At 39.1% G+C, this 26,311-nt stretch overlaps 1 protein-coding gene across 1 annotated transcript in view; it reads left to right on the top strand.

Moving 5' to 3' along the window:
- The window catches only part of PECT1 (phosphorylethanolamine cytidylyltransferase 1), a 112,012-nt gene that overhangs the window by 69,335 nt on the left and 16,366 nt on the right, over nt 1–26,311 (top strand). Inside the window, exon 6 of the mRNA XM_089143746.1 lies at nt 23,373–23,493. Within this exon, the coding sequence (XP_088999872.1) occupies nt 23,373–23,493 (121 nt within the window). The remainder of the gene's footprint in view (nt 1–23,372; nt 23,494–26,311) is intronic.

The raw sequence follows: 26,311 nt of genomic DNA, 5'->3' as shown, positions 1-26,311 counted from the left end.
ATAGCCAGGAGAGCAGGACTTTGATCCAGAAGAGCCAAAAGAGTTTGGATGTGACCCTGACTCAAAGTCCAAATAGATCAAGAGGTCGATGATGATGAGTACGGAGTAGGCGAGGGTTGATGACATGAGCATGTAATAGAGGGCTATGGGTTGTAGGTCCTCTGGAAAGCCAACAGGTTTGGGAGGCACAGACAACTCCGAAGTCCCTATGAGGAGGAGTCAGAGTGTGAGGCAGGAGGTTCCTATCTTGCGAGCCCCAACAAGGGGTGGAGCTTCCTCAGCACATGTTACAGATCTAATCCTATTTAGGAGGCCTAAGCAAAAGCAGAGAAAGTTGAAGCACTTATGGGGGAGTGTGAAGGAGAAAGTGGGGATGGTTTTCTCCAAATGGGCTATGTACCATAGTATTCCAGCACATATAGACTAAGAGCTTAATTATAGGGATGTGATGAGGAGATAGGCAAGGCTGGGAGTGGTGTACAAGGGCCCACCCCATATGAGATATATAATGTCTATTTGCCTAAGCATAAAGAGGATTTGAATGAGTATATCAAATGGATTAAAGCCCATATGGGCTTATTATTAAGTGACTGTGATGGTTGATGGTTGGACTGGTCTGCTAGACAATCCATCATCAATTTCATGTTGAATTGTGATGGAAGGGTAGTGTTCCTCTAGTCAGTAGATGCATCTAGTGAGAAAGATGCAAAATACATTTATAAATTGTTAAAGCAAGTGGTTAAGGAGGTTGGAGTGGAGAATATGATCCAAATTGTGACTGATAATGGCTCCAACTACAAGAAAGCTGGGTTGAAGATGCAGGCGAACCCCAAGTATCAAAACATGCTTATACTGCTGGTACTAATTTTCATTTTTAAATATATATATATATATATATGGACATAGGAAAGGTCAAGCTTGTGAAGAAGATTCTGGAGCAAGCCTGACAAGTTAGCACCTTCATCTATCACCACACATGCATTAAAGATGATGAGGGACAAGTGTCAGGGTGACTCAGTGAGGCCAGACATAACTAGATTTGTTACCAACTTGATAGCACTGTAAAGCTTTGAGTGTAGGAAGACTAGCCTTAGGAGCATGTTTGCATCAGAGCAGTGGTTCAACTTGGAGGGTTCTTCATCCGTAGTAGGAAGGAGAGCACAGTTGACCATACTTGATGACAATTTTTGGAATAATTTGAGGATAGTGGTGAAGATGCTTGAGCTTGTGGTGCATGTGTTGAGGATGGTAGATCAACAGAGAATATCTACTCTACCAAACAAATGGGCTATAGTAGATATGGCAACAAGTTGCTTAGGTCTAACAACATGACAATAAAAAAAATCTTAGACATCATCCAAGTTAGATGGGACTCTATGTTGTAGCATCCATTGTATAAGGCCGGTGCTTTGTTAAGTCTTGGAATCAATTTAATTTTCATTATGTTATCGCACTATTAAGTATTGACTATTTCCTCTTATTTTTGCTTTTTCTTACACAATATACTATTTAAATCCCAAGTACCATTACAAAGACAATCTTGGGATCAGGTAAGATTTGATAGATGCGATACCAATGCAATGTGGAATGAGATGGCTATGTGTATTCAGAAGGTGGCTAAAGATGTTCTAGGTGAATCAAAAGGAAAGATCCATTCTTATAGAGAGACGTGGTGGTGGGATAGTGAGGTTCAGCTGCCATTAGGATAAAAAGGCTAGTTTTAAGAATGGCAAAGAACTAAGGATGTTGAGGATCTTAAAGGTATAGGTTAGATAGATGCTAAGAAAATTGCAGAAAAAAGTATGAAGAGTTATAAATAGTTGGGCACAAGGAGGGGAAAAATCTATTTATAAGATAGCTAAGATGAGGGTAGGAGGTAGAGTCTTGACCATGTTAGATGTATTAAAATGGAGATGGTAAAGTATTAGTTTGTGAGGAGGATATTAGAAAGATGGGAAACCTATTTCTCTAGTTTACTAAATGAGCATTCTTCAGCACTTATGTCTCGGGCGATTACACTTTTCACAAGGCCTGGTGTCCGAACTTATATCGTAGAATTTCGATGTCCGAGTAGAGCTTTAAGGAGGATGAAACTTGGAAAACACAAGGTCCGATGAAATCCCAATTGAGTATGGAAGAGCTTAGGAACCTGGACTAGTTTGGTTGACTAAGTTGTTTAATAAGATTATGAGCACGGGGAAATGCCGGATGATTGGAGGAGAAGTGTTGTGGTTCCAATTTACAAAAATAAAGGAGATATTCAAAGTTGTAATAACTATGAGGCATTAAATTGATGAGCCATACGATGAAATTATGGGAGAGAATAATTGAAACCCGGTTGAGACACTTAACTACGTTACGGAGAACCAATTTGGGTTTATGCGGGAGATCTACAACGGAGGCTATTTACTTAATTAGGAGACTTATGGAAGGTATAGAAATGTAGGAAGACCTTCATATGGTATTTATTGACCTAGAAAAGCCTATGATAGAGTCCCTAGGCGTTAATTTGGCAGTACTAGAGAAAGAGTGTTGCAAGTAAATATGTAGATATAGTTAAGGATATGTATGATGGTTGGTGACTAGTGTTAGAGCAGTGGGGGACAAAGTAAGGAATTCCGATAGCGTTGGGCTACATCGAGGGTCAACTTTAAGCCCATATCTATTTGCCTGTAATGGATGAATTAACCAAAGACATTCAAGATGAGGTCCCCTGGTGTATGCTTTTGCGGATGATATTGTGTTGATTGATGAGACCCAGTGGGGATTAATACCAAATTAGACTCATGGAGAGTAGCTTTGGAATCAAAGGCTTTAAACTTAGTAGATCGAAGACGAATATCTAGTTTGTAACTTTAGTCATGATCGGGCAGATGATGAAGTGGTGATACTTGACGATAAAGAGATTCGTCGAGTGATTGTTTTAGGTACCTAGGTTCAATCATAAGTAAAGAGGTGATTTAGAAGATGAGGTTTCCCAAAGAATTAAAATAGGGTGGATGAAGTGGAGAGGTGCATCCGGGGTCTTATGTGATCGGCGTATTCCATTAAAGCTTAAAGGAAAATTTTATAGGACCGTTGTCCGACCAGCTATGATGTACGGTGCGAGTGTTGGGTGTTAAGAATCATGTCGATAAACTCGGTGTAGCAGAAATGAGAATGCTAAGATGGATGAGTGGCAAAACTAGGATGGATAAGATAAGCGATCATATTAGAGTTGGTGGGAGTTGCTCCCATAAGTGATAAGCTTAGAGAAAGTCGTTTGAAGTGGCACGGCCACGTTCAACGGAGACCTATAAATGCTCCTGTTCGGAGAAGTGATATAATCCATATTGAAGGAACTAGAAGAGCTAGGGGTAGACCTAAGATAACCTTAGGAGAAGTGGTGAGAAAGGATATGTATAGCTTAGGCCTTGTATCTAGCATGGCCTTGAACAGAACTGATTGGAGGGCAAGAATCCATGTAGCCGACCCCATTTAGTTGGGAAAAGGCTTATTGTTGTTGTTGTTGTTGTCTAAACTATGGTTGAGAGGTTGGAACCAGATCCATATTAACAAGCAATCATCTTTATAGAGGTGAGATAAATGATTTGATATTCTCAATTCATTGTTTTATACTGAGTTGTTAAGTATTAACGTAGTCATTTTTTTTTCATTATATATTAGATAAAGAAATTTAGGGAGGCCGCTGGGAGCTTCAGTTGTTCCTTGGCCATATCAAGACGGGAATCCGCCCCTAGAGGTAAGTTAATTCATTAGATATTTAATTATTATATTTTATCTTTAACTTAGTTATTTAAGTATTGAAATGACTTGGAGTCTATGTTTGTTGCAGCCGAATGGTGGTTGCAATTTAGACGTTACTCACCCCACTTGAGTAAGATTACAAGCAAAGTGCTCTTCTAGACATGTTCTCCTATAGGTTGTGAGCGAAATTGGAGCACCTTCAGCCTCATCTACTCAAAGAAGCGGAACTGATTTGGTGTGAAACGTCTAGAGGACCTTGTCTACTTACACTATAATATGTGACTATGGGAGGATTATATTAGACAGAGGATGGACAAAGAGAGTAACAATATTGAGTTGACCGACATATTTGAGATGGATGGTGATGATAACCCAGTAGTTGATTGGATCAAGGATAGTGGAGAGCCCTTGCTGGATGAGGAGGGAGGTCATCCCAGTAAGAAGATTGCTTAGGAGGGGGCTGATGTGGAGGACTTCATGGCCCAGGAGGGGAGTGCACCTACAGCACCCCCGTCCCTTCATGCCACACCCTAGTGCACCCACCTGGAGTACGGATTTGATTGTCTGGTCCGACACCTTGGATGATGCGACTCAGGCCCACAGCGATGACGATGATGATGATGATGGAGGGGATGAGGAGGTTGTTGGACCTTGTGATCATGATTCAGCTGATCCTAGGGACAAACCACCAGCACCAGCACCAGCAATACATGAGAGTTAGGGAGGGGGAGGAAGACCATTGAGATTCATAGGCGAGAGTTAGCTCACCCACGCAACACATAATTCAGTCCATACTGGAGCTTCGTTTTGAGGCAAAATGTTTCCTCGACATATTCGAGGAAGGGGAAGGGGAGACAACAAGGATATAGCACGGAGGACACGCCATCATATAGATCTTACTGTGTAGCTAATGCAAAGAGCTTGGTGGGATCGATAAGCATAGATGATTCCAGAGACTCCACCTCCTGAGGATTCGGATGGCATAGGCTTGCAGAGTCCTCATATGATACTACTGTTGAGAGCATTGGTTCTACTGGGTCGACTTATGGAGCTTATGGTGTCCCTCCTGGCTATCAAACTCGGGGTCAGCCACCACTGGAGCCTTATGGTCATGGAGCTTGTGGTTCCCTCTCACTGTCACTTGTCGAAGTCAGCCCTTGGAACTTTATTGTCAGTATGGAGCTTATGGTGTCCTTGCCCCTTCCAATGATCATGGTGAACCTTCATTTGTTGAGCAGATCTTCCACTCTACACCACAACCGCCACTAGCCTTTCCATATGTAGTTGAGCCAGTTCCTTATCCGGAGTTCAAAAACTTCCCACCATCAGGACATCTTAGGCATATGGACGAGGCCACATACAGAGTTGCAGTTGCTGACTACATCAACAACTATATGGTGCAAACATCATGGGGCTTGTATTGTCATTTGTATGGGGTGAGAGGGAAGAGGGAGACATTGAATAGAGTAGGCTTGTAATTGGTAATATTCTTGCTTCTCATATATTATATATACTTGAATGTTACATTTTCAATGGTTTTTTTTTGGTAAACTAGTAGTTTCATAGTGTTTATTATGCTTGAAATAGGAAGTGTGCAAGAATCCAGATCATTTTGAGTCCATATGAGGCCCGAAACTGAAGTTCGAAACTTCAGTAAAAAAAATCATGAGTTTTAACTAAACTTCTTGTCGAAACTTGGAAATTTCGGCCTTTTCCTAGATCAAAATTCTAGTTTCAACCGAAATTTCTTCCTTGCATCTATCTGTTGTAGACTCCACCCTTTATTCATTGCACATGAAAGAATAGTCCAAACTATGTTCATCTTGGCAACAAGGGCAAACTTCTCCTGGTAGTCAATGCCATAATTCTGAGTAAAGCCTTTGGCCACTAATCTTGCCTTGCACCTCTCAATAGTCCCATCTGGTATCTGCCTTGTGCTTGATCACGAACACCCATTTGCACCCAACAGTTAGCTTTCCTGCGGACAAAGTCACTAATTACCATGTTTCGTTTTTCTCCACGGCTCACATTTCCTCATCCATAGCCGTCTTCCTGTTTGAGTGAGATAATGCTTCCTGCCAAGTATTAGGATATGATGTAGAGGACAAAGAAGAAATCAAATTTTGAAATTGTGGGGATAAAGACTGATATGAAACATAACTGGAGCACACTGGTGGCCTTGGATTTATGAGAAAACAACCCTAAGTATGACATCTAAGTGGAACTTATGTGTGAAACCGAAAACATTGCAGGATTGGGGAATGCAAGGTTATACAATATGTAATATTGAACCTTTTGAGGCATATAAATAAAAAGCAAATGTCTTAAATACATCCAATAACTTAAATGTCTTCAAAGTTATGCAACCATTAGAAGTTTTATGTAAGTCATAAGTTTGTAAGACAAGCATAGAATGAGATAAAAATTCAATCAAGAGACCCAGCTCCACCACCAACTCTAGCATTAGCTCCATCGGCTTCATGACCAGGTCCACCAACCTCAGCAGCACCACAACATATACCGACAGCTACACGTCGGCCCTCCAACTCCATGAAGTGGGCTACCATTTATTCCTCCCGAGTAAGGATAGCAAGGCACATGTGTGTATCACAGAAGCCACCAGCCAAGTGTTGCTTGAACCGATGTTTCCCTACATAAAGGGCTCTTCCGCAAGAGTTGTTGTGATCCATGGCCTTGTGGGTCCACGTGGATGTCATATTGCCACTCAACATCATTGTTCTCTTTGCTTGTAAATATAAATATAGCCGCATATTCAATTTCAATCAATGGTAATGACAAAGTACTAAAGTGAAACAATTAAATAATTTGAAATAGTTGCACACAATGTAGAAGTATAAAGTTTGAATATTGAAACCTAATGACTGGTTGACTAGTTGGTATCACTCGACATTTTGCATTATATCATTCTAAACAGTGGCCACATATGACTCCAATGTCAAGGAGTCACTGTACTATGTCTCATATCATTGTATGTGGGCCCGATATGTCGTCATGTCAAAATACTGGAGGAATATAAATTCTTATTTACATCTGGTACAATCATGATGAGTAGGTATCAATGAAGGAAAAATACCTAGCCTGCTCATACTACCTGACATTCTCAAAATGTAAGGACTATCTGCTAGCTTTTATTGCAGCCTTCATTTGTCACCATTTGTCACTTGACTGTACACCCATATTCTTGCTCATCTCCTTATCGTCGTCCGATTCCTCACCAACATCAATAGAAGGTCTCTATAACACTGCATTCTCAAACTCCCTTTGCTTTTGTGCCCTCATCTTTTTCTTTCTCCCTCCTTTTAAGGTTGCTATAACACTTCATACGGAACCTTCACACACTTGGCAACATCTTAGTAGGCACCAGTCAAGTGTTGCTTCAATCTGGTTGAACCATCTGGATTTTTTCTTGTTGGTGGTCAACGCCTCCCCATGTTGTCAAGCAATGTCTTGTACCCCAGTGTCAGTGCCACTCCCACTACTAGCCATGTAGGCTGAAACACTCAAATCCCATACGTACACATTACCATACATCATTAGAGTAATTTTTTAATAATTAAAAACATGTATAAATAATTTATGAAAAAACCAAACACATACTTTGTTCTAAGAAAACATACATAGCATGCTCAAACAAACATGTTTGTATTTTTAAAATAAACTACATAACATAAGAATCATTTGAAGAAAAAAAACAGAAGACAAATTTTCACTAAAATATTATTTTTGTAATTATTTTATTTAATTAATTAAATCTAAAAAAAAAATAGATGCAAACACGAAAACAAAAATATGACTGTATGAGGTTGTAGCCCTTCCAATTTAGTCTAACATAAGTTAGAATCACATTCATAACCTAAATATTTTTCAATATGTTTTTATTTTAACATCTTAGAAATTATATTTTTTAAATATAAAAATTCAAAAAATAAATTAATGACAGAAAATTAAATTTGTTTTCATGTAAGTGTGGATCAAAGTTAGTAGATCAACATATTTACTACACTCACACCTATTGTATAACATGTTATTTCAAAAAAAAATTAAAATTTGGGGAAAAATCTTACTTTTGTTGAAGATCTAGTTGAAATGGGCTTGAATGATAGCAACTTGATGTTGTACATGTGCTAAAGATGTTTTGCAACTTGAAATCCAGCTGAATCCCCAGAAAATAAACGGCAAATATGGTGTTTTCTGGCGATCTTGGTGAGATAGAGGTGAGAGAAGCACTTTCTTGTACGAGATAAGGCCTTTTAAAGCCCCTGAACCGGCTGGTTGGACCAAAACAAACCGAATCTTGTGAGATCTCGTGATGGTGAGATCTAGTGGTGAGATGTGGGAACTCCCTCAACTCGAGTCACATCTTGTCTCGCCTTTGCAAAATAGCGAGATGTCTCGTGATATCTTGGCGAGATCTTGATCCATGCTTACCTGGAGGAACAAATTCTTCAAGACTAGGAACCGAGGCTTCCAAATGGCTCGGCTTAGTGGGGTGGTGTTATCACATAATCACAAGAGAAAGGAATTAATTGCACTTAAAAAAGAAAAGATTAAAAAACAAAATATAAACCTCACTAATAAAATGGTTTTACAACACCTTTCTAAATGGCTCTCTCTCTTCTTCCTCTGCTCTTTCTCTCTCTCCAAATTCAAAAAAAAATTACACACTATGATTGTTGGGGGGGGGGGGTTCATTCCTATTTATAAGGAATGCAAACCGACTAACACGAATAAAATAAAATAAAATAATTTCTTCAAACTTCTACTTTCTTCTTTTTCTTCAAAATTCTACAACCTTCTCTTTGAAGATTCTGTTTTTTCTGAATTAACCGACCTTCACAAGTCATTTTGACACAGGGTCACTCGCTACTTACTTTGATATGTCTTCAGAGGTCTAGGCTCCCTTGTTCATCATCCATTAGCTGTTCCCGTTCAGTCACTCCATCTTCCAAAGGAGGATCATCTGCAAGAATCTCAGGAGGAATTAACATCGGAATCTCTTCACTAAGTCTCTCCCCTTGAAGAGGTGTAGGGGAAAAGAAAGGAACGTGTTCTTGGAACACAACATCCATAGAGACAAAGAAACAACAAGAACCAAGATGATAATACTTATCCCCCTTTTATGTAGGAGGATGACCCAGTCACCCAAGAAAATGCATCATAATCCATGAACATCCAGCTTACCATGGGGGCATGAACATGGTGGTTTCGGACAAAGGCAACACGACCAAAGACCTTAGGTGGTACTATAAAGGTTGTTGTCTATAAAAGAACCTTATGGCGGCAGCGCTGGTCTAAGACTCGACAAGGCATTCGGTTAATTAGATAAGCTGTAGTTTGAAACACATCACCCAAAAACCAAGAAGGCATATGCTTAGTAAACATAATGGAACATGCTACCTCAAGTATATGTCTATTAATTTCATTTGGCAACCCCATTTTGAGGTGGAGTGTCAATGTAATTGGTTTGTTGTATGATGCCATGGTTAGCCATGCAAGAAGGGAATGCTCCACCGAAGTACTCAATCACTTTATCTTTATGAAGTATTTTGATTACAGGCCCAAACTAAGTCCTAACCATATTATGGAAATTTTGGAAATACGAGAAAACATCACTCTTTTGGTGAAGTATGTAAACCCATTTGGTCTTAGTGCAATAGTTAATAGAGGTAACAAACCATCTATCATTTATAGACACGGTACAAGAAGGACCCCACACATCAGATTGAATAACAGCAAAAGGAACATTGCTACGATTATCAGAGATTAGGTAAACATATTTGGTTTGCTTGGCTAAAATGCAAGCATCACAATGAAAACCATTCAAAATTACACCTTTTAACGAAATCATGAAACAATTTAGACAAAATGGGTATAGGAACGTGGCCAAAATGATTATGCCACTACAATAAGGTAAAAAGTGGTGGACAGATGGAGCTAGAGGCCGTAGAAAGAGCTGAGGGAGACTTATCCAATAAGCAGAGCCCCCCTTTTTATCTACCACTACCAATTGTACGCCTTGTTTCCTAGTCCAGAAAACCACAGTGAGAAGGGAAAAAAAAAGGTTATTTTGTAGTTCATATCATTAGTAAGGCTACTAAAAGCTAAAAGATCAGTCGAAAACTTAAGAACATGCAAGACATTAGATAGGTAATAGAGGGCGAACAAATAATAGATCCCTCCCAAAGATAAGAGAGAGAGAGACCCATTAGTTGTGTGAACATCCTAAGCAAAAATAATAGACGAGAAGTATGAAACAAGGAAGATGAGCCTGTCATATGGTCGGTTGCCCAGAGTTGATTATCCTAGAGGGATAAGTTGAATGAATTGATGTTGTGACCAGGGGCGGAGCCAGGATTGAACATTGGGGGGGGGGGGGCAATGTATGTGGGCCAATGTGGGACCCACTGTAGGTCCCATCTCATAATATATTATTATATTTTAATGTGGAGTCTATATTAAAAATTAGGTAAATTAATAGAAAATTCGTGAGTGAGAGAGAGAAAGGAATAATTTGAGAGAGAGAGTGAATACCTGATGTGGAGAAGATTTAGGAAAATTCAAAAGTTTGCTAACTATTTCAATATTTTGTGAGACGTGTGAGAAAAAAAAAAGAGAAAAAATAGAAATAAAATAGGAGATTAATGAGAGAATAAATAGAAATGAAAATAGGAGAGAATACATAAGGAGAAATTCATGGATCGTGAGTTAGTTTTTAATTAGAATTTAACATTTTATTCCTTAAAACTAGGGATTTAATGATAACCATTAGATAAAGATTATGAATGACATTTATACCCATCATTTTTATCTTAAATTTTTATTTTTTATTTTTGGAGGGGGGCCAAATAGTGGTATTTCACAATTAAAGATAGAGAAATAAGGAAAAAAAACAACGATAGTTACAATTTCAAAAAATCCGGGGGGGGGGCCATGGCCCCCTCCGGTCCCAACGTGGCTCCGCCACTGGTTGTGACAACCGAAACTACCTGTGGGGAATAGTGGATCAATAGAGGGAACAAGGCAAAAGCTACACTTCCACTAGAAGTTGCCACCAAAGAAGATATGTCAAGTCTGGATTTCAATTGATGTAGGTGTTGGAGCTCATCTATGGAAAGAGGTGCTGGAGTACTTAGGATGTCAAAACTAGCTTGGTTTGTAGATGCTTGATTACTGCCCCTATTTCCATTCCTACCTTCCATGGGAATTTGCTAGTCGTCCATAGAACTTCCAACACTTATCTTTGATATTTAGCTCTTTTCCACTCACATTTCACTGAAGCGTGAGAATCACCAGAATTAAGATTTATTGCTGCTAGAACCAGCCACTAATGTAGACTTGTCAGATGTCTGAGTGTGTACTGTAGCTGTCCTCTGACTGTCCTCAGTATCAACCATAACATAGGCTTGCTTTAGAGAAGGAAAAGGCTCCCATGAAAGAATTTGTTCTGGAATCTGGTCATACTTATTACTTAATATTCAACCCTGTCAAAAGGTTATACACTTTGAGCTTGTCTTCCCACTTCTGATAGGTCATAACATCTGCAACATAGGATGGAGAAAAATGGCTGTAGAAGTTTAGTGTTTGGCAATAGCCCTAAAGAGTGTTGTAATACTGAGACAGGGTAAGCTCTTTTTGTTGTTACTGATGAATCTTCCTTCAAATCTCAAAACACTATACATCATTCTCTATCTTGGAATAAGTCTATTTGAAAATCCTCCATATAGTAGCAGCATCAGGAAGAAGGTAACTCTCCCCAATACTTGGTTCAATGGAATTGAGAAGAAATCCCAGAACCAAACACTCATCCGTTTCCCACTTATCTAGAGTTGTACTAGATGAAGATGGCTTGATAGAAGTTCTATGGAGATGGCCACTCAAGCCACGAGCACCAACTGCAAGGAAGACAAATAAGGACCAACAAAGATAATTTTGTCTCATTAAGCTTAAGAGTGGTCACTAAAAGGGAGAGAAATCACGATTTTGGGATATAGAAGAAACTGGAGGCTCCTTCATAGAGGAAGAGGAGACGGTCTCAGCCATCGCAGGAACCCAAAAGTACGTGGATACGAGGAAAAAATAATTTTTGGTTGAGAAAAACTCACCACAAATCATGAGGATGTTATGGGGGCAAAAAAGTTTAGAAGGCCACGGGTTGGATGCTTCGATGGGTTTGGTTCTTTTTGATGGTTCAATGGGTTAGATGGTTAATCTGGTTTGCTGGGTTTGTTGGCACTTTTGGTTCGGTTGAGATGTTAAAAGAGGGAAAAACAAACATGCGTGAATATTGTAAAGGATGTTGGGTCTTCCTGGCATATTGTTGGGAGGTTTTGAGGATTCAAAAACATTGGCAAGTGACCTGCGTTGGATTTTTGCAAGTAGCAGAGGATGGTAGAAGGCTAGATGAGGTATCAACTTGTTTTTCCAGGTTGTAGAGGGATTTGCATGGTGTGATGGGGAAGACGACAGCAGTGGCGATTGCAGGTGGGGGCTTTTGGTGGTTGCAAGTAGTGGCGGAAGAGGTTGCAGGTGGTGGTGGCGCTTCTGTTGGTCTACGATGGAGGAAGAAGCAATCTTAAGTTTTTATTTTCTGAGATTGCAGAATTCCTGAGATTGAAGAAATGGGCAAAAAGGGTGGCGATGGTGCTGTGATGGTGGCTATAAGTAGAGATGAGTTCTCGATGAAAGAGAAGAAGCAGAGATGAGTTCTCTGCGATAACCTTTTCTTCTTTCTCTCTTTCTCTTTCGTAGAGGATAGTTCTCACTAATGGATCAGAGTTGGCTCTAATACCATGTTGGAAGCAAGGTAAAAATTTCAATCGAAATAAACATTTCGACCTTGGAAAAGGTCGAAATTTCGAGGTTTCGGTCGAAATTTCGACCGAAACTGGATATTTTTTTCCTGATTCTTGAAAACTCAATTTTGAGCCTCAAATGCACTCAAATTGATTTGGATTTTTGCATACTAGCTATTTCAAGCATAATAAACACTATAAAACTACTAGTTTATTAAAAAACTACTGAAAATGTAACATCCAACATTCCAAGTATATAGTACATGAATGATGAATCAGAAAAGAAGCTGGAATGTTATTACTTACAAGTCTATTCCCTCAAGGTCTCCCTCTTCCATCTACACCCCAGACAAATGACAATATAACTCCCATGATGTTTGCCCCCGCCCCATATAGTTTTGGACATAGTCAAAAATTGCACCCCTGTATGTGGCCTCATCCACATGCATAAGATTCCCTAACGGTGGGAAGTTGTGAATCTCCAAAGGAACTGGTGGTGGTGGGCCTTGTGGCTGTGGAATAGTGTGGAAGATCACCCTGCCCCTGGCTCTCAGGAGAAGGATAAGGATACTGATAAGGTCGCAGTGGCTGACTCCGATAATCGACTGTGGGAGGGACACCATAAGCTCCATAGGCCGCTCCATAACCATAAGGCTCCAGTCGTGGCTGATTGGCCTGACCCTGAATCTGATAGCCATGAGGGACACCATATGGTCCATAAGGACCATAACCATAAGTCGACTCGGTAGAACCAATACTCTCCACAGCAGTATCATATGAGGACTCTGAAGGCCTATGCCATCCAGATCCTCTGGAGGTGGAGGAGTCTCTAGCATCATCAATGCTCATCGATCTCATAGATCCCACCAAGCTCTCAGCATCGAATGGACGGTAGGACCCATATGATGGCGTGTCCTCTGTGCTCCAGCCGTGTTGTCTCCCCTTCCCCTTCCCCTTCCTCGAATATGTAGAGGAAACATTTTTGCCTCGAGATGCAGCTCCAGTATGGTCTGAATCCTGTGTCGCGTGGGTGAACTGACTCTCTCTTGTGAATCTCGGTGGTCGTCCTCCCCCCCCCCCCTTGACTCTCACGTACTGTTGGTGGTGGTGGTGGTGGTCTGTCCCTAGGATCAGCTGAATCCTGATCACGAGGTCCCACACCCTCCTCATCCCCTCCATCATCACCATCATCATCAAGTGAATCAAGTTGGTTACTCACCTTGCAAGATTTGAGAAAATGCACAAATGGAGGAGCAAATCAAGTGTTTGAAGGAAATGGAATACTAGAAATTAGGTGTAGAAGGGGATGAAAGCAAGAGAAATCACAAAAAATTTCAAACAGGGGTCAAAATATCCAGGGCGATATCGCTCGAAACAGTCGAAATTGACGGTAGGTCGAAAATGAGCTCGATTTTGGAAATTTTAAAGCCTATGCAAGTATCGTTTCGGCCCGATATGGTATCGGGCCGAAATATCGACTTGTATCGACCGAAATTTCGGTCGATACGAAACGATATGGATACATTTCGTGCCTACTACTTCATTTCGTTTTGATTTGGATTTTTGCAGGCATTTCGATCGAAATTTCGACCATTTCGATCGAATTTTCTTCCATGGTTGGAAGAACTAAATGAATCCTTACCTGCGTTTGAAGGACATAGCAGGAGCTTTATTTATGCTGAAAACTTACCAAATACAGAGCAAACCATATCTTCCTAGTGTGGCAATCTTACAAGAAAACAAAATCCTAGTAAATCCACCCTAAACAAGGCAACCCAAATATGGGAAGTTAGCCTACTAAATCTGTATTTCAACCGGTATTTACCCTATTGTATGCCTTCTAAACTTAATAGTGGCCTTAGATTTGTGAGGGATAACGGAATAAAAAAGTATAGATGTGAATTCCAACTCAACCCTAACTTTGAAACTGATGTGTTAAAGAAATGAACATGCAGCTTTATAAAATAAAGTACACAACCATTACTTGTACCTTCTTTTTATAAATGGAGGACAAGATTTTATATTATTAGTATGGAGGACATCTTGTTCCTTATGAAACCAATATCATCTCATACTCATTCAAAAAAATAAAGAAAAAAGTGTTGCGTTTCCATAAAAGTGTAGATCAAGCTAAGTTGTTCACATATATTTAGTCCACATCCAAACAAGTAGTGTACAACACAGTTTCTCCCCAAAAAAAAAAAACTTTGGGAAGAACTTTCACTTCAAGATTTGCTTTAAAATCTGGTGCAGGCCCGCCTTAGGGTAGGGCGTCACAGGCGCCTCACCTATACCTAAGGCATCCGCCCTACAGGATGCCAATTGAAGGCATATATTGAATTACTTATTAGACCGATTGAAGTATTGTTTGAACCTAAGAGGATTTTTTCTGGCGCTTTTTGTGTTCAAAAAAAAAAAAAAAAACCAACAAAATCGGAAGAGGAATAAGTTCTTGACGGAAGTCATAGTTGTCACGGGTCTTCCGCGACTTTTATTTAGGACCCTTGTGGATGTGTATGTTGGATGACTTGAGTTAGGCTAGAGCTACAATTCACTTAGGCAATGCGTCGACGAGGCGCCCTCCGAGACGCTTTTGAGGCGGTCGAGGCGTTTTAAGTGAAATTTTTAGTCTACATTTCATACATTCTAATTCATTATAAATGTGTCATATATTTTATAATAAAAAAAAAATTGATATTTTCCTACCTCAAGTCATCCAACATACTACAAACCACACATATTAGGTCCTAAATAAATTCCAAGTATCATACTATCATTAACAATTGAATTCAAGAATCAAGTTACGATAAAATGGGACTAAAAGTAAACACATAGATGCATAAGAAAAATAAGTAGACAACATACCTTCATTAAACGTTACCAACACCAACACCACCTACAACTCCACCTCCTCTACATTGTTGAGCTCTAGCCAAATATCCTCATAAGTAGAAGAAGAAAATGAAACAAAGCATATAGCCAAATATATAAATAGAAAGTCTTAGATATTTAAGCAAACAATCCCACTCATATCTAAAATCTATAGTCCGAATCCCAAATATATAAAAAAATTTTAAAAAAATTCCATATCCACAATCCAAATCCAAAATTCCCAATAGCAGAGTACAAGTCAACTAGTTATAATCATCATCAAGAAAATTAACAGAAAGTGGGAGATCTTCTCGAAGTTGTTGTTGCTCCGAAGAGGTACTTGTCCTAGACCTCAAACCATAATCATTTACAATGTTCTCGTCATCATGCAAATCTTCCACTTTTTCCATGTCTCCATTAGACTCAGAGTCATGTTCCTCAACCACCTTCTCTAAAGACCTACAACGTGAGTAACATATATTAACTCTAGGGGATGTTGATTCACTTGGTTGACCTCTCCTCAGTCTATTCTAGCCATCAAGTGATGCAGATGCCCCCATAGCTCTATCAACAGTGCTCCAAGTAAGACCACCCTTATGATGGACTAAATCATGAGGCCGACTACCCATCCATTCACTACTCCAGTCAAGCTCATCGAGTAGTGGATCATAATTTCTATTATGCAATTGCTTTTCATTGAACCTTTCTTGAAAACAGCGATTGTATTATATAAAAACTAGATCATTTAACCGCTCTTGTTCTAGCCTATTCCTTTTCTTGGTGTGAATCTGAATTCATAAGCAATTGAATAGAATTCCAAGTCATTCTTCCAAAATTTAAACTTAAAAGTATTTTAAATACTCAAATCACTTAATATTTACGAACTCATATGTGCTCCAATTCCGTTCACAACCAGAGGAGGAACAACAAAGGCCTAGTATCCTCTATGCAATCATTTTAAGCTCAAAATCATTTCCTCCATGTGTATCCCCCCATGTAACTATAGTATTAAAAAAAAATTAAAAAGAAAAGAAAAAAGATTAACATAAAAGCTAGAGTTATAAACCAATAAGTATAACTAAAAATAAAAAAACATACAAGTAAAAAACTTACAAAGACTCATAGTTGTACGCTGTCTGATAGCCATACTTGTGGAGAAAGGACCTCTAACTTGCTTGTATTCACTTGCCTGGTGCAATACCTTATCTTGTATTTGTATATTAAACACTAGTCTTCCAACAACTTCATTGAAAAAAGTTTGGAGAGAACTAATCAACTCACAATCGTCTACTACATTTAAATTGTAGAACTTCCTAGGATTAAAAAATAAGGCTGCACCATATATAGGTTTCTCCATCTGACACTTCCATTGCCTATTAATTATTTGTATGACTTTTTTCCATAGTCGTTTTTTGCCTCCAAAATTGTCTTTTATTCTTCTCTAGCCTCTTGCATGGCTACAAAAACTTCAGGCAATGTGGGTCTTTCATTAGCATCTACAATCCTTAATACAATCATAAGAGGTTTTGATGCTCTAATGCAATCCTCCACACCATGCCAAAATTTTGTAGAAAATGTTGTTTCAACTACTCTCTTCCCTACTTCTATCTTGGACAAATTGAATTTTGTCCAGTCCTCAAAAATGAATAAGTGCCTTAAGTCATCCTTGTGTTTCAGTAAGCTTTCAGTGTCAAGAATGAAGTGGCAAATCTAGGCATTGCAGCCCTCACAAGATCCCTGCCATTTGTCTTCTGTCTCAAGGCCTAGAACAATGTTGTGTGCCTATAAATGAAAGTGGTTATTCTCTTCCCCTGAATTATCACCTTCTTATATTGTTTCAAATTCCCAATGTCCTCTAGCATCAAATCAAGACAGTGGGCTGGACAGGGAGTCCAATATAATGTAGTCCTCTTCTCCATTAATAATGCCCCTGCTGCTTTGTAAATTTGAGGCATTATCAGTCACCACTTGAACTATATGCTCTTCCCCAATTTCTTCAACTTTGTCATCCAATAATTGAAAGAGCATTTTTACATCTTGCACATGGCTAGATGCATCCACAAAACCAAGGAAAAGTGTTCCCTCTGGACAATTGACGAGAAAATTGATGAGATGCCTACCCTTTTCGTCAATCCACCCATCAGACATGAATGTGCATATATACATCTTCCAATACCTTTCATAATTTTTCATCATCTCAATCGTTCTTTCTTTCATATTCTTCAATAAAGGCACCCTGACTTCATGGTAAGTTGGGCTTATACCCAGAACCATATTGTGCAACAGACTTGAACATCACCTCAAAGCTTTTGGCTTTAACTGCATTGAATGGAATGCCACACTGATACATCCAATCAACGATGTGCTTATCCACTCGCTTCTTTTCTTCCACGGATCTCATTCTATTCAAGATTGTTGTTTGAGTAGCACCCTTTGCCATCCTTTCATCAACAACTTCTTTAGGAGTGAGTCTAACATGCATATCCATAGGACCCCTTACTAGTGCCTTATTGAGGGCACTTCTCAATCTCTTTGATGCAGTCCTAGAGCTTGGTTTCTTGCACACCTGAGACCCAACACTAGGTAATGTCCCTCCTTCAGTAGAGGTAGGAGTGGGATGTTCTTCTCCAATTACTTGTGAATATCATCATTCTCCTCATTATCCCAATCAATAACAATTGCCCTCTTTTTATTTTTTAGCAGCACTGCATTCATCTCTTGGACAATTGCTGTAATGGTCTTGGTGCACTTTACATCATCCCCATATCCACCCACTAGATGTTGCTTCAATCTTTTAATTCCTCCTTTAAGGTCTTTGTTGCACAAAGTGCACTTGACTGTATTCCTATCAGCCACATCTGGCCAGTAACTATACTTCCAACCTGGTTCATTTGACTTGGCCTTTTTCTTTGGGTCTTTTGAGGGATCATAATTAGCTTCACCCCCACTAGGAATAGCAGCAGCCTCTAGATTATTAGTTGAGGGCCTTGAGGCCATTGTAAATAACTAGGAAATATCTACAATAAAAAACATGAAACATACACATATAATCACTTAATCAGCCAAAACTAAAAACAATAATAAAAATGATAATGATACCATATAATTTAAAATTTTGCACCAGGCCACACACCACAATTAAAATTTGATGCATTCATCTAATCATCTCAATTGATGATAATCAAGCTTCTATTCTGAAAAAGAAGAAAAAGTTATTAAAAAATTTGTTCTTCAGCAAACAAGGTCTTTTTTTTTGGGTTGGATTTCAGCAAAAACTAAAACGAAAACACTGAAATAGGGAAAGCAATAACTGATCAGAGAGAAATACAAGTTTACAGATTTCTTCTAACCAACAATAACCAGTAGAAGACTAGAAGCTAATAAACTGGTCTCGGTTATGCTTATAACATGGTTAAAACACGGAAAAAAAAAGGAGGGCAACATACCGTTGCCTAATAAGATGGTGAACGTTACCCAAAAATCACCCGAGTTTACTGATTATTAGTGTTAACAAAATCTGTTAACAAAGAAGAAGAAACAACATCGCCAACCTTTGCCTGAGATGTTGCGATGCAAATAACTGCTAGAGTGCCGGTGCAACTTGAGAATGGTCGCTGCAACTGCAAAAGCATTTGTACTAGACTGTTTAGGAAACAAAAAAGCAGAAGAAAGAAGAAGAAATAGCATCGCCAACATTCGCCTGAGATGCTGCAATGCAAAGAACCATCGCAGTGCTGCTGCAGCTGCCGCTGCAACTTGAAAATGGTCGCTGCAACTATGGAGTTTGTACCAGACATTTTAGAAATAAAAAGAAAAGGGTAGAAGAAAGAAGAAGAAAGTAATAAACAACATCCCAACCTTCGCCTGAGATGCTGCAATGCAAAGAACCACCGGAGTGCTGCTGCTGCTGCAGCTTGAGAATGGTCATTGCAACTATGGAGGTTTGTACCCGACTTTTTGGAAGAAAAAAAGTCGCCGGTCGTCGATCAAAGAGAATGGTGCTGACTCATTGCAACAAGTCATCATCAATTGAGAGGAAGGGACTAGCGAGTGGTCGAGAGGTTTTAGGGCTTTACGACGGAGATTTTTGGCTTTTGAGTTTTGACTCGAGTCGGTCGAGTTTAGTTCTCCACTTTTTTTTTTTTTTTTTTTTTTTTTGGGGGGGGGGGGGGGGGGGGGGTTAATATAATATTTGATCCCATATAGCACCTATGTAAGCATGCAACCATTAGTTGATTCCCAATCAGAGTCTAATTTCCAAATCATTTTCTACCTTCGATTTGGAATCATAGATATTATGATTTTCAAAACACAGAGGCAGTCGCCTAGGGGTCCAAGGCGTCCAAGGAGCTTGAGGCGACTCCTAAGAGCCCAAGGCGATGATCGCCTTATGGGCTACAGGTGAGGCGATGCTCGACTCAGGGTCTCCACGAGCGCCCGGACGCAGGAGACACCTTAACAACTATGGGAGGAAGTGCTCACACTCACACACCAGCCACACAAGCTTTCCTAATCATAACTCTATTGTACAGGTTCTTCTAGGTTGGACCAGAACTGATTTAAAAAACTCTGATATTGCATCAACTCTCCCGACATTGAGAAAAACTTCCCAACAGGTTCTATAAAATAGGGTATCATTACAATATGATTGGTGGCTACAAATATTGACTTTGGTGGGCCAACGATCCAATGCATATCAGGGTTAATCGGCTTATAGTCTTTATGGGATGATGTCTCTTCATTGGGACTCTTCTCATGGGCTTTAACAACAAATCTGACCGTCAAACAATTTTTCTCCAAATTGATCCAACCAATTCATCCAATGAAAGACTCTGATCAAACCATGTAAATCAATTTGATCGTTGCTTTCATGGGCTTCAATTTTTTCTACTTCTGATTCCTCTTCTAAAGATTGTAACATGTGTCACATTGTATTACAGAAATTATTGTCAATATCAGCAAGCTCCCAAAGGCCTGTTGTCATGTTAAACACTTCTCGCATTTTAGAGAACTCCTCACAGAATGGGAGGGATGAAGTATCTAGATTCATTTCCATGTAGTGGGTTTATGATAATGATAGAAGATTTTGTAAACAAGTGCAACTCTAGAAGGGGATGGCAAAGTGTAAATAGTGAAGGTCTCTATGGGCTGATGGGTTCTCTCTAAAAGAATGGCAGAATTGTAAATAAGTGATACTCTACTAATGAATGACAAACTTGTGAATAAAAGCAACTTATTAAGTGATGGCAAGATTGTAATTTGAGAATCAAAACCAGAAAAGAATTGATTTAATGGTACCTTTGGGAGGAGGGTTAAACTTGGAAATAAAAGAAATAACAACAGAGAAGGCTTCAATGATGGTCGAATTGTAGTAGTGATCAGAGTGTTCTTTAGGAGAAATTTGGAATGTGGGGCTGCTATTGGAGTTGACAGCAGATTTTCTTTTTACCTGTACTGCTGTATCACACGGCTAAAGGAGGAGAGGGAATGGAGAAAGAAGAATTTGATGGGGTGGGATCTTTGGCTCGGATACCAGATTATGCAGCCTGGTATACGGCTGCTATTGTGGGCTGTAATGGATGGAGCACTAGAAGAATTAGAAGAGGAGGAAGAGGAAGAAGATACAGCAGCCACACCATAGTAATCACCTAGGGATCCAGACGCCCTTCCAATGAGTAAGGCAATGTTTGCCTTATGGTACGTCAGTAAGGCAGTAACCTTGGCCTCTAAGGCGTCACCTTAGGCACCTCGGATGCCTTGGAGGCCAAGGCGTCCTTTTAGTTTCTTTTTTAAAGCATGCTGATACCATTTCAAGGGCTCTGATTTAGTTGTTCATTAGATTCTCATCCAAATAATATTATTGGTGGCAAATTACATTGATTGTATGCCACTGCTACACTAAAAACCAATTTCCAAATTAGTTCACGAAAGGGATTTACGAAAGATAAAGAAGCAGCAGCACGGCAACTCCCCGACGATTCTTTCTCAATTCTCTTCTCTAGGGATCAATGTTATTTAAACTGTACGGTGCTCTTTAATTGCCTAGATGTACAATGATTTGATTTGATTTGATTTGTATGTGGTATGTTAGATGACTTAAGGTAGCCTAATGTTAGTTCTTTATTATATAAGGAATGTTATATTTACGATGAACTGGAATGTCTAGGATGTACACTAAAAATTTTACTAAAAGCGCCCACCGGCGGGCACTTCAAAAGCACCTCGGCGGGTGCCTCATTGCCTCACTACCTCAACTAGCCTAAACCACCTTGCATCGCCTCGTTGCTGTGACGACTATGAGCCACATAGGCTCTCATAAATATGGCTCAATTCATTTTATTCACCCTTTAAATCGTATCTTAATACAATCTCCTAATTGAAATCAAAATCCAAAGCAAAGTCTAAAACCTCTCACGTAGGAATATACTAAAACAAGTAGAAGACTAAAAATAAAACTACAATAAAACTGAAATAAAATACCTGTTTAAATCCAACTCTTGTTGAACTAAACTTCAGATTGGTTCTTCTAGGTTGGACGGGAACCGATTAAACTGGTCTGTTACTGCTTCAAAATCACATGTATCTTTTTTGTAGATGCTCTATACACATTGTTTATGTAGGTTAGGTGGTGGTCTGACCAAGATTTTGGCAAAAAATCCAGTAAAATACACAAAACAAGCGAGGGGAAGAAGGCACTATCAAGTTCTGTCAAGGACTCAAGATCAAATCGAGACGAGTTGAGATTACTCGATCTCGCTTGAGACAGTGAATATTTATACCTAAGGTTCGATCGGGTCAAATCAAGACCCCAAACCTAGATCTCGACTTGATCAAGATCTTGGCCGAGATATCATGCTTTTCTGGTTGCGCATGAGATCTGGAACCAAGATATCTCTCTCGCGAGTTCTCGAATTAGAAGACTAGCCACTAGTTGATTGTAATCAAGCTAGTGCTACCACACTTTCTGGTTGCGCTGAGGTGTAGAACCTAGATATCTCTCTCATATTGTTGATTCGGTTTTTTGAGAATCTCCCAATTTCTCCTCCACACTTTCTTATTTACATCTGGTACAATCATGATGAGTAGGTATCAATGAAGGAAAAATACCTTACGCTCAACTCGTTTCTTTGTCTTCCCCTACCGTCTACAAATTCTCTCTCCAAATCGTAAATCCTTACAAAGTTTGGGAGATCTGGTTCATGGGTAGTGTGTCTTTAAACTTTGGATATGAGGGTAATATTGGAAATAGATAAATAAAAACTGAGACTCATAGTGTTAGTAATAGGGGGACTGATGAATTGGGTAACTCAGGGGGTGGAATTAATTTTAGGGGGTAACTCAAGGGCTGGAACTGAAAATCTCCCCCAAAAAAAATCATCTTAAGTAGGTAGATGTTCCAGACCAATTGGTGAAAAATCTTCTAGTGATACTGGATAGGTAGTAAATGTCCATATGAGCAAGAATTTGCATGTTTTTTCTATTATGGTGAAAATTATGCCAGAAAGCATCTTAAAGAGTTTGGTCAACAGAGAGCTATGTAGTGGATCTCTTTTTTTGTGCACCTTTAAGATATGTTATCAGAAAGATTCCCAGCTTTATTGAAAAGCTGATGTCTGATTTAGCTAGGGCGTCCATGTTGGGAATTTCTCTGCTGTGCCTTGGGTTAATAAATTATTATTCATCCCAACGCCAAAAAAAAAAAAAAAAAAGGCTAATTTAATTAAGGTTGATTGAAGGGTTGAAGGGCTGTAGTGCATTGTAGGTTATGATTGAGTCTTCCACTTCCTTGGAAATTTCATGGACATTGATTGGAACTTGCAACTAGATACTAGTGTTTCAGTACATTCAATTTCCTTTTTCTTTTTCTTTTTCTTCTTTCTTTCTTTTTATTTAAGATGATTTTGTAATATTTTATAGTTTTCCTACGGTTCTTTTTTGCAGTGCAAATATAGGGGTACATCGCCCTATCATGAATCTTCATGAGAGAAGTTTGAGCGTTTTGGCTTGTCGATATGTAGATGAGGTGATAATTGGAGCTCCTTGGGAAGTTTCAAGAGACATGGTTAGCTTTGTTACCTCTCTTTTTTTTCTTTTTGGGCTTAACCTACACAGTTGTGTTGTTTCTTTTTCTTATAACGATTCCAGATTGGTTTCCATTATTGTCATTTTTTGGTTCGTTTCTGTTACTATTGTTTACGGCATGACGTGTCAATTTGTAGGCAAGGTGATTAATCAAATGTTAGTTGTTGCCTTGTTGGCATGCTTCATGAATAGTTACAATGAGGAGTGCAGTAATATTTTAGAGGAAGGAAATGAATGCTACACAATTTAGTCTTGCCTTTCCTCTCTCTCTCTCTCTCTCACTCTCTCTTATTAGCATGAGGGACCTTTTAGTTGGAGGTTTTCTTTGAAACCTCAAATGCTTGGTGTTTGGAGGACTACTACAAATTTGTAATTGTTTGAAGTTTCTAGGATTTAAAGAAATTTAACCACTTGTTGCTCAATTGTGGAAAAGCTATTATCTAGAGAAATGCTACATTTGCGGCACTATGGTATACTCAAACAATTCCTAACTAAATTTCATTTATTTTACTCGATCCAAACGCAAATACAAAACCATGTTCTTTGATCTGCTCATGCTGCACAGGTGGTTTGAAACCAACAGTCAACATCAACAATAAGAACTGTGATGGTATACTGTGTTGGATAATGTGGCTTCAATAGGATTGAGGGCCAAGTCCAAGATCTCTAATCATAACCAACTCAAAAATTGAGAATCATATGAAAAACCAGAGAAGTCAAGTAGGGAGATTAGGGCCGAAAAAGGGAATCGCGAACTAGGGCTCAAAAATTGAGAATCATACGAGAAACCAAAGAAGTCAAGTAGGGAGATTAGGGCTGAAAAAGGGAATCGTGAACTAGGGTCCAGGGAGGCCTAGCTGATTGATGGCTTACGGTTTGTTATGGAAGGTGAAAAGAGACTTTTCTAAGTTTGAAACCAATCTGATGTTAGGAAATACATTTTTTGGAACTAAGGGTTTTAGGATGTTAGGATTTGGAGTGAATATTTTGTTTATCAATTTTCAAGGATCCAATGGGTGCATTTTCAAGAAATATGGATCAAAATTAGCATGGGTATATGGGGATGAGGTCTAAAGTTAAAATGGATACATTGGTTGGATTAAGGGAAATTTAGTTAATGTAGCCTAGATTGATAAATGATAAACCAGGATCCAGTTCTTCGAAGATCTTTATGTAACCAATTTATGGGACCAAATAGGTCAGGTTTGGGTAGGGTAGGTGATGTTTTATAAGGAGGCCTCTTGGTCTGGTCTCAAATGGGATATGGGTTGATGGTTTCTGTGTTGGGATTAACTTATTTCACTTGGTGAGACTTGGGTAATGGGTAAAGTTAACATTGAGTTTCTTGAATTAGGGAGAAATAGGTTAGGGGTGTATTGGAATCCAATAAAACTTGGATCTAATGGAGGGTTTATTGTAGTTTGAATGCTCACAAAGTTTGGGGGAATTTGGCCAGATTGTCAACAATGTATGAGAATTCTTGAATTTTAAGTTAAGAATTAGGGTTTCAGTCAAAAGACGATGGATTATAGGGTTAGGGCTGTTAGAATGGGTTGAAACGTGGAGGAATGTAGGTAGTATAGGGAAGTTTGGTTGGATTTGGTTCAAAATTCAAATAAGATAAACAACAGTGATGAGAAAGGGGCATGGGGTAATGTGGCGCCAATTGAATGAGGGCTGGTTCTTCTAAGATCTTCAATAAAATCAGCCCAAAACCAGATTTTTGAACTAAGCTATAAAGGTTTATTTTGAATAATTCCAGTGGTTGGATTTAGATAAAACTTTAAGATATTGATATCATGGTTGTCAAAGCATCTGCCTAGGTGACTGCCTGGGCAACTAGGCCCATTTTTGGGTCAAGCCAGCCTGCTGTCGCCTTGCTTTTTGTTGCCCTCTACCGCCTAGCCTCACCTTGTTGCCATGAGAACTATGATTGGTATGCAGGTGCGAACGATGATATGGTGTGTAAATTGGCTAAATCCGATGACTGTCCTATGGTTAATGGGTCGAGAGGATTTGCAAGGAATTGTTGGAACATATGCCTAATTGGGAGGAAGGGTTCTTCAAGTTTTGAGTCAATTCCAATGGTTAGATTGGTGCATATCTGACTTGCAAATTTTGTTAAAAATGGATCTGAAAATAATCTAGAAAATAATAAATAAAAAAAGTAAACATCAAGAAGAAGCCTTCTCCCAACTAAATAGGGTCGGCTACAAGAAATAAGTTGATTTAAATAGAAGACTAGAACCTAAATGACCTTGCTGTCCTCGACTTAAAGTTGGGTAGAATTACTGAAATACTCTCCCAAAAGAAGGAAGTAGAAAAATAAAAAATGAATTTTTTGTGCTGGTATAAGGGGACGTTTGCAAATCTGTCTTAATTAGGGGTTGGATCTCCACCATTACTTCTTTTTCTTTCTCTCTCTCTCTCTCTCTCTTTGTTTTTTTTTTTTTTTTTTTTTTTTTTTGGGGGGGGGGGGTGTTTTGTAGTTGTAGTTGATCGTGGAGGAGCAGGAATGGAGTTTCAGAGGCTGAATCCTCAGCCACAGCAAGAACCTGGATACTACTCACCAAGAATCATAGTAGAAACCACCTTGGATGTTACTCGCCAAGGATCCTGGGCCTTTGGATGTTACATGCCAACAAACCAGTCCAACCTATTTTTTATCAGACAATTCTCAAATAGAAAAAAGGCAGAGCTGAATCAAATGCTTAAATTCAATCTATATTCTTCCTGACTGGTGGAGCTATTCGTATATAGCTTTATGTTTGAAGTCCTTAAAATAGGATTTAAGAACC

Source organism: Hakea prostrata, chromosome 2 (genome assembly GCF_041222555.1).
Source record: "Hakea prostrata isolate BN-2017 chromosome 2, UWA_Hpros_2, whole genome shotgun sequence".
In the NCBI taxonomy this organism is placed as follows: Eukaryota; Viridiplantae; Streptophyta; class Magnoliopsida; order Proteales; family Proteaceae; genus Hakea; species Hakea prostrata.
Note: the sequence above shows the minus strand (reverse complement) of the source record. Positions and strands in the feature narration are given on the sequence as shown.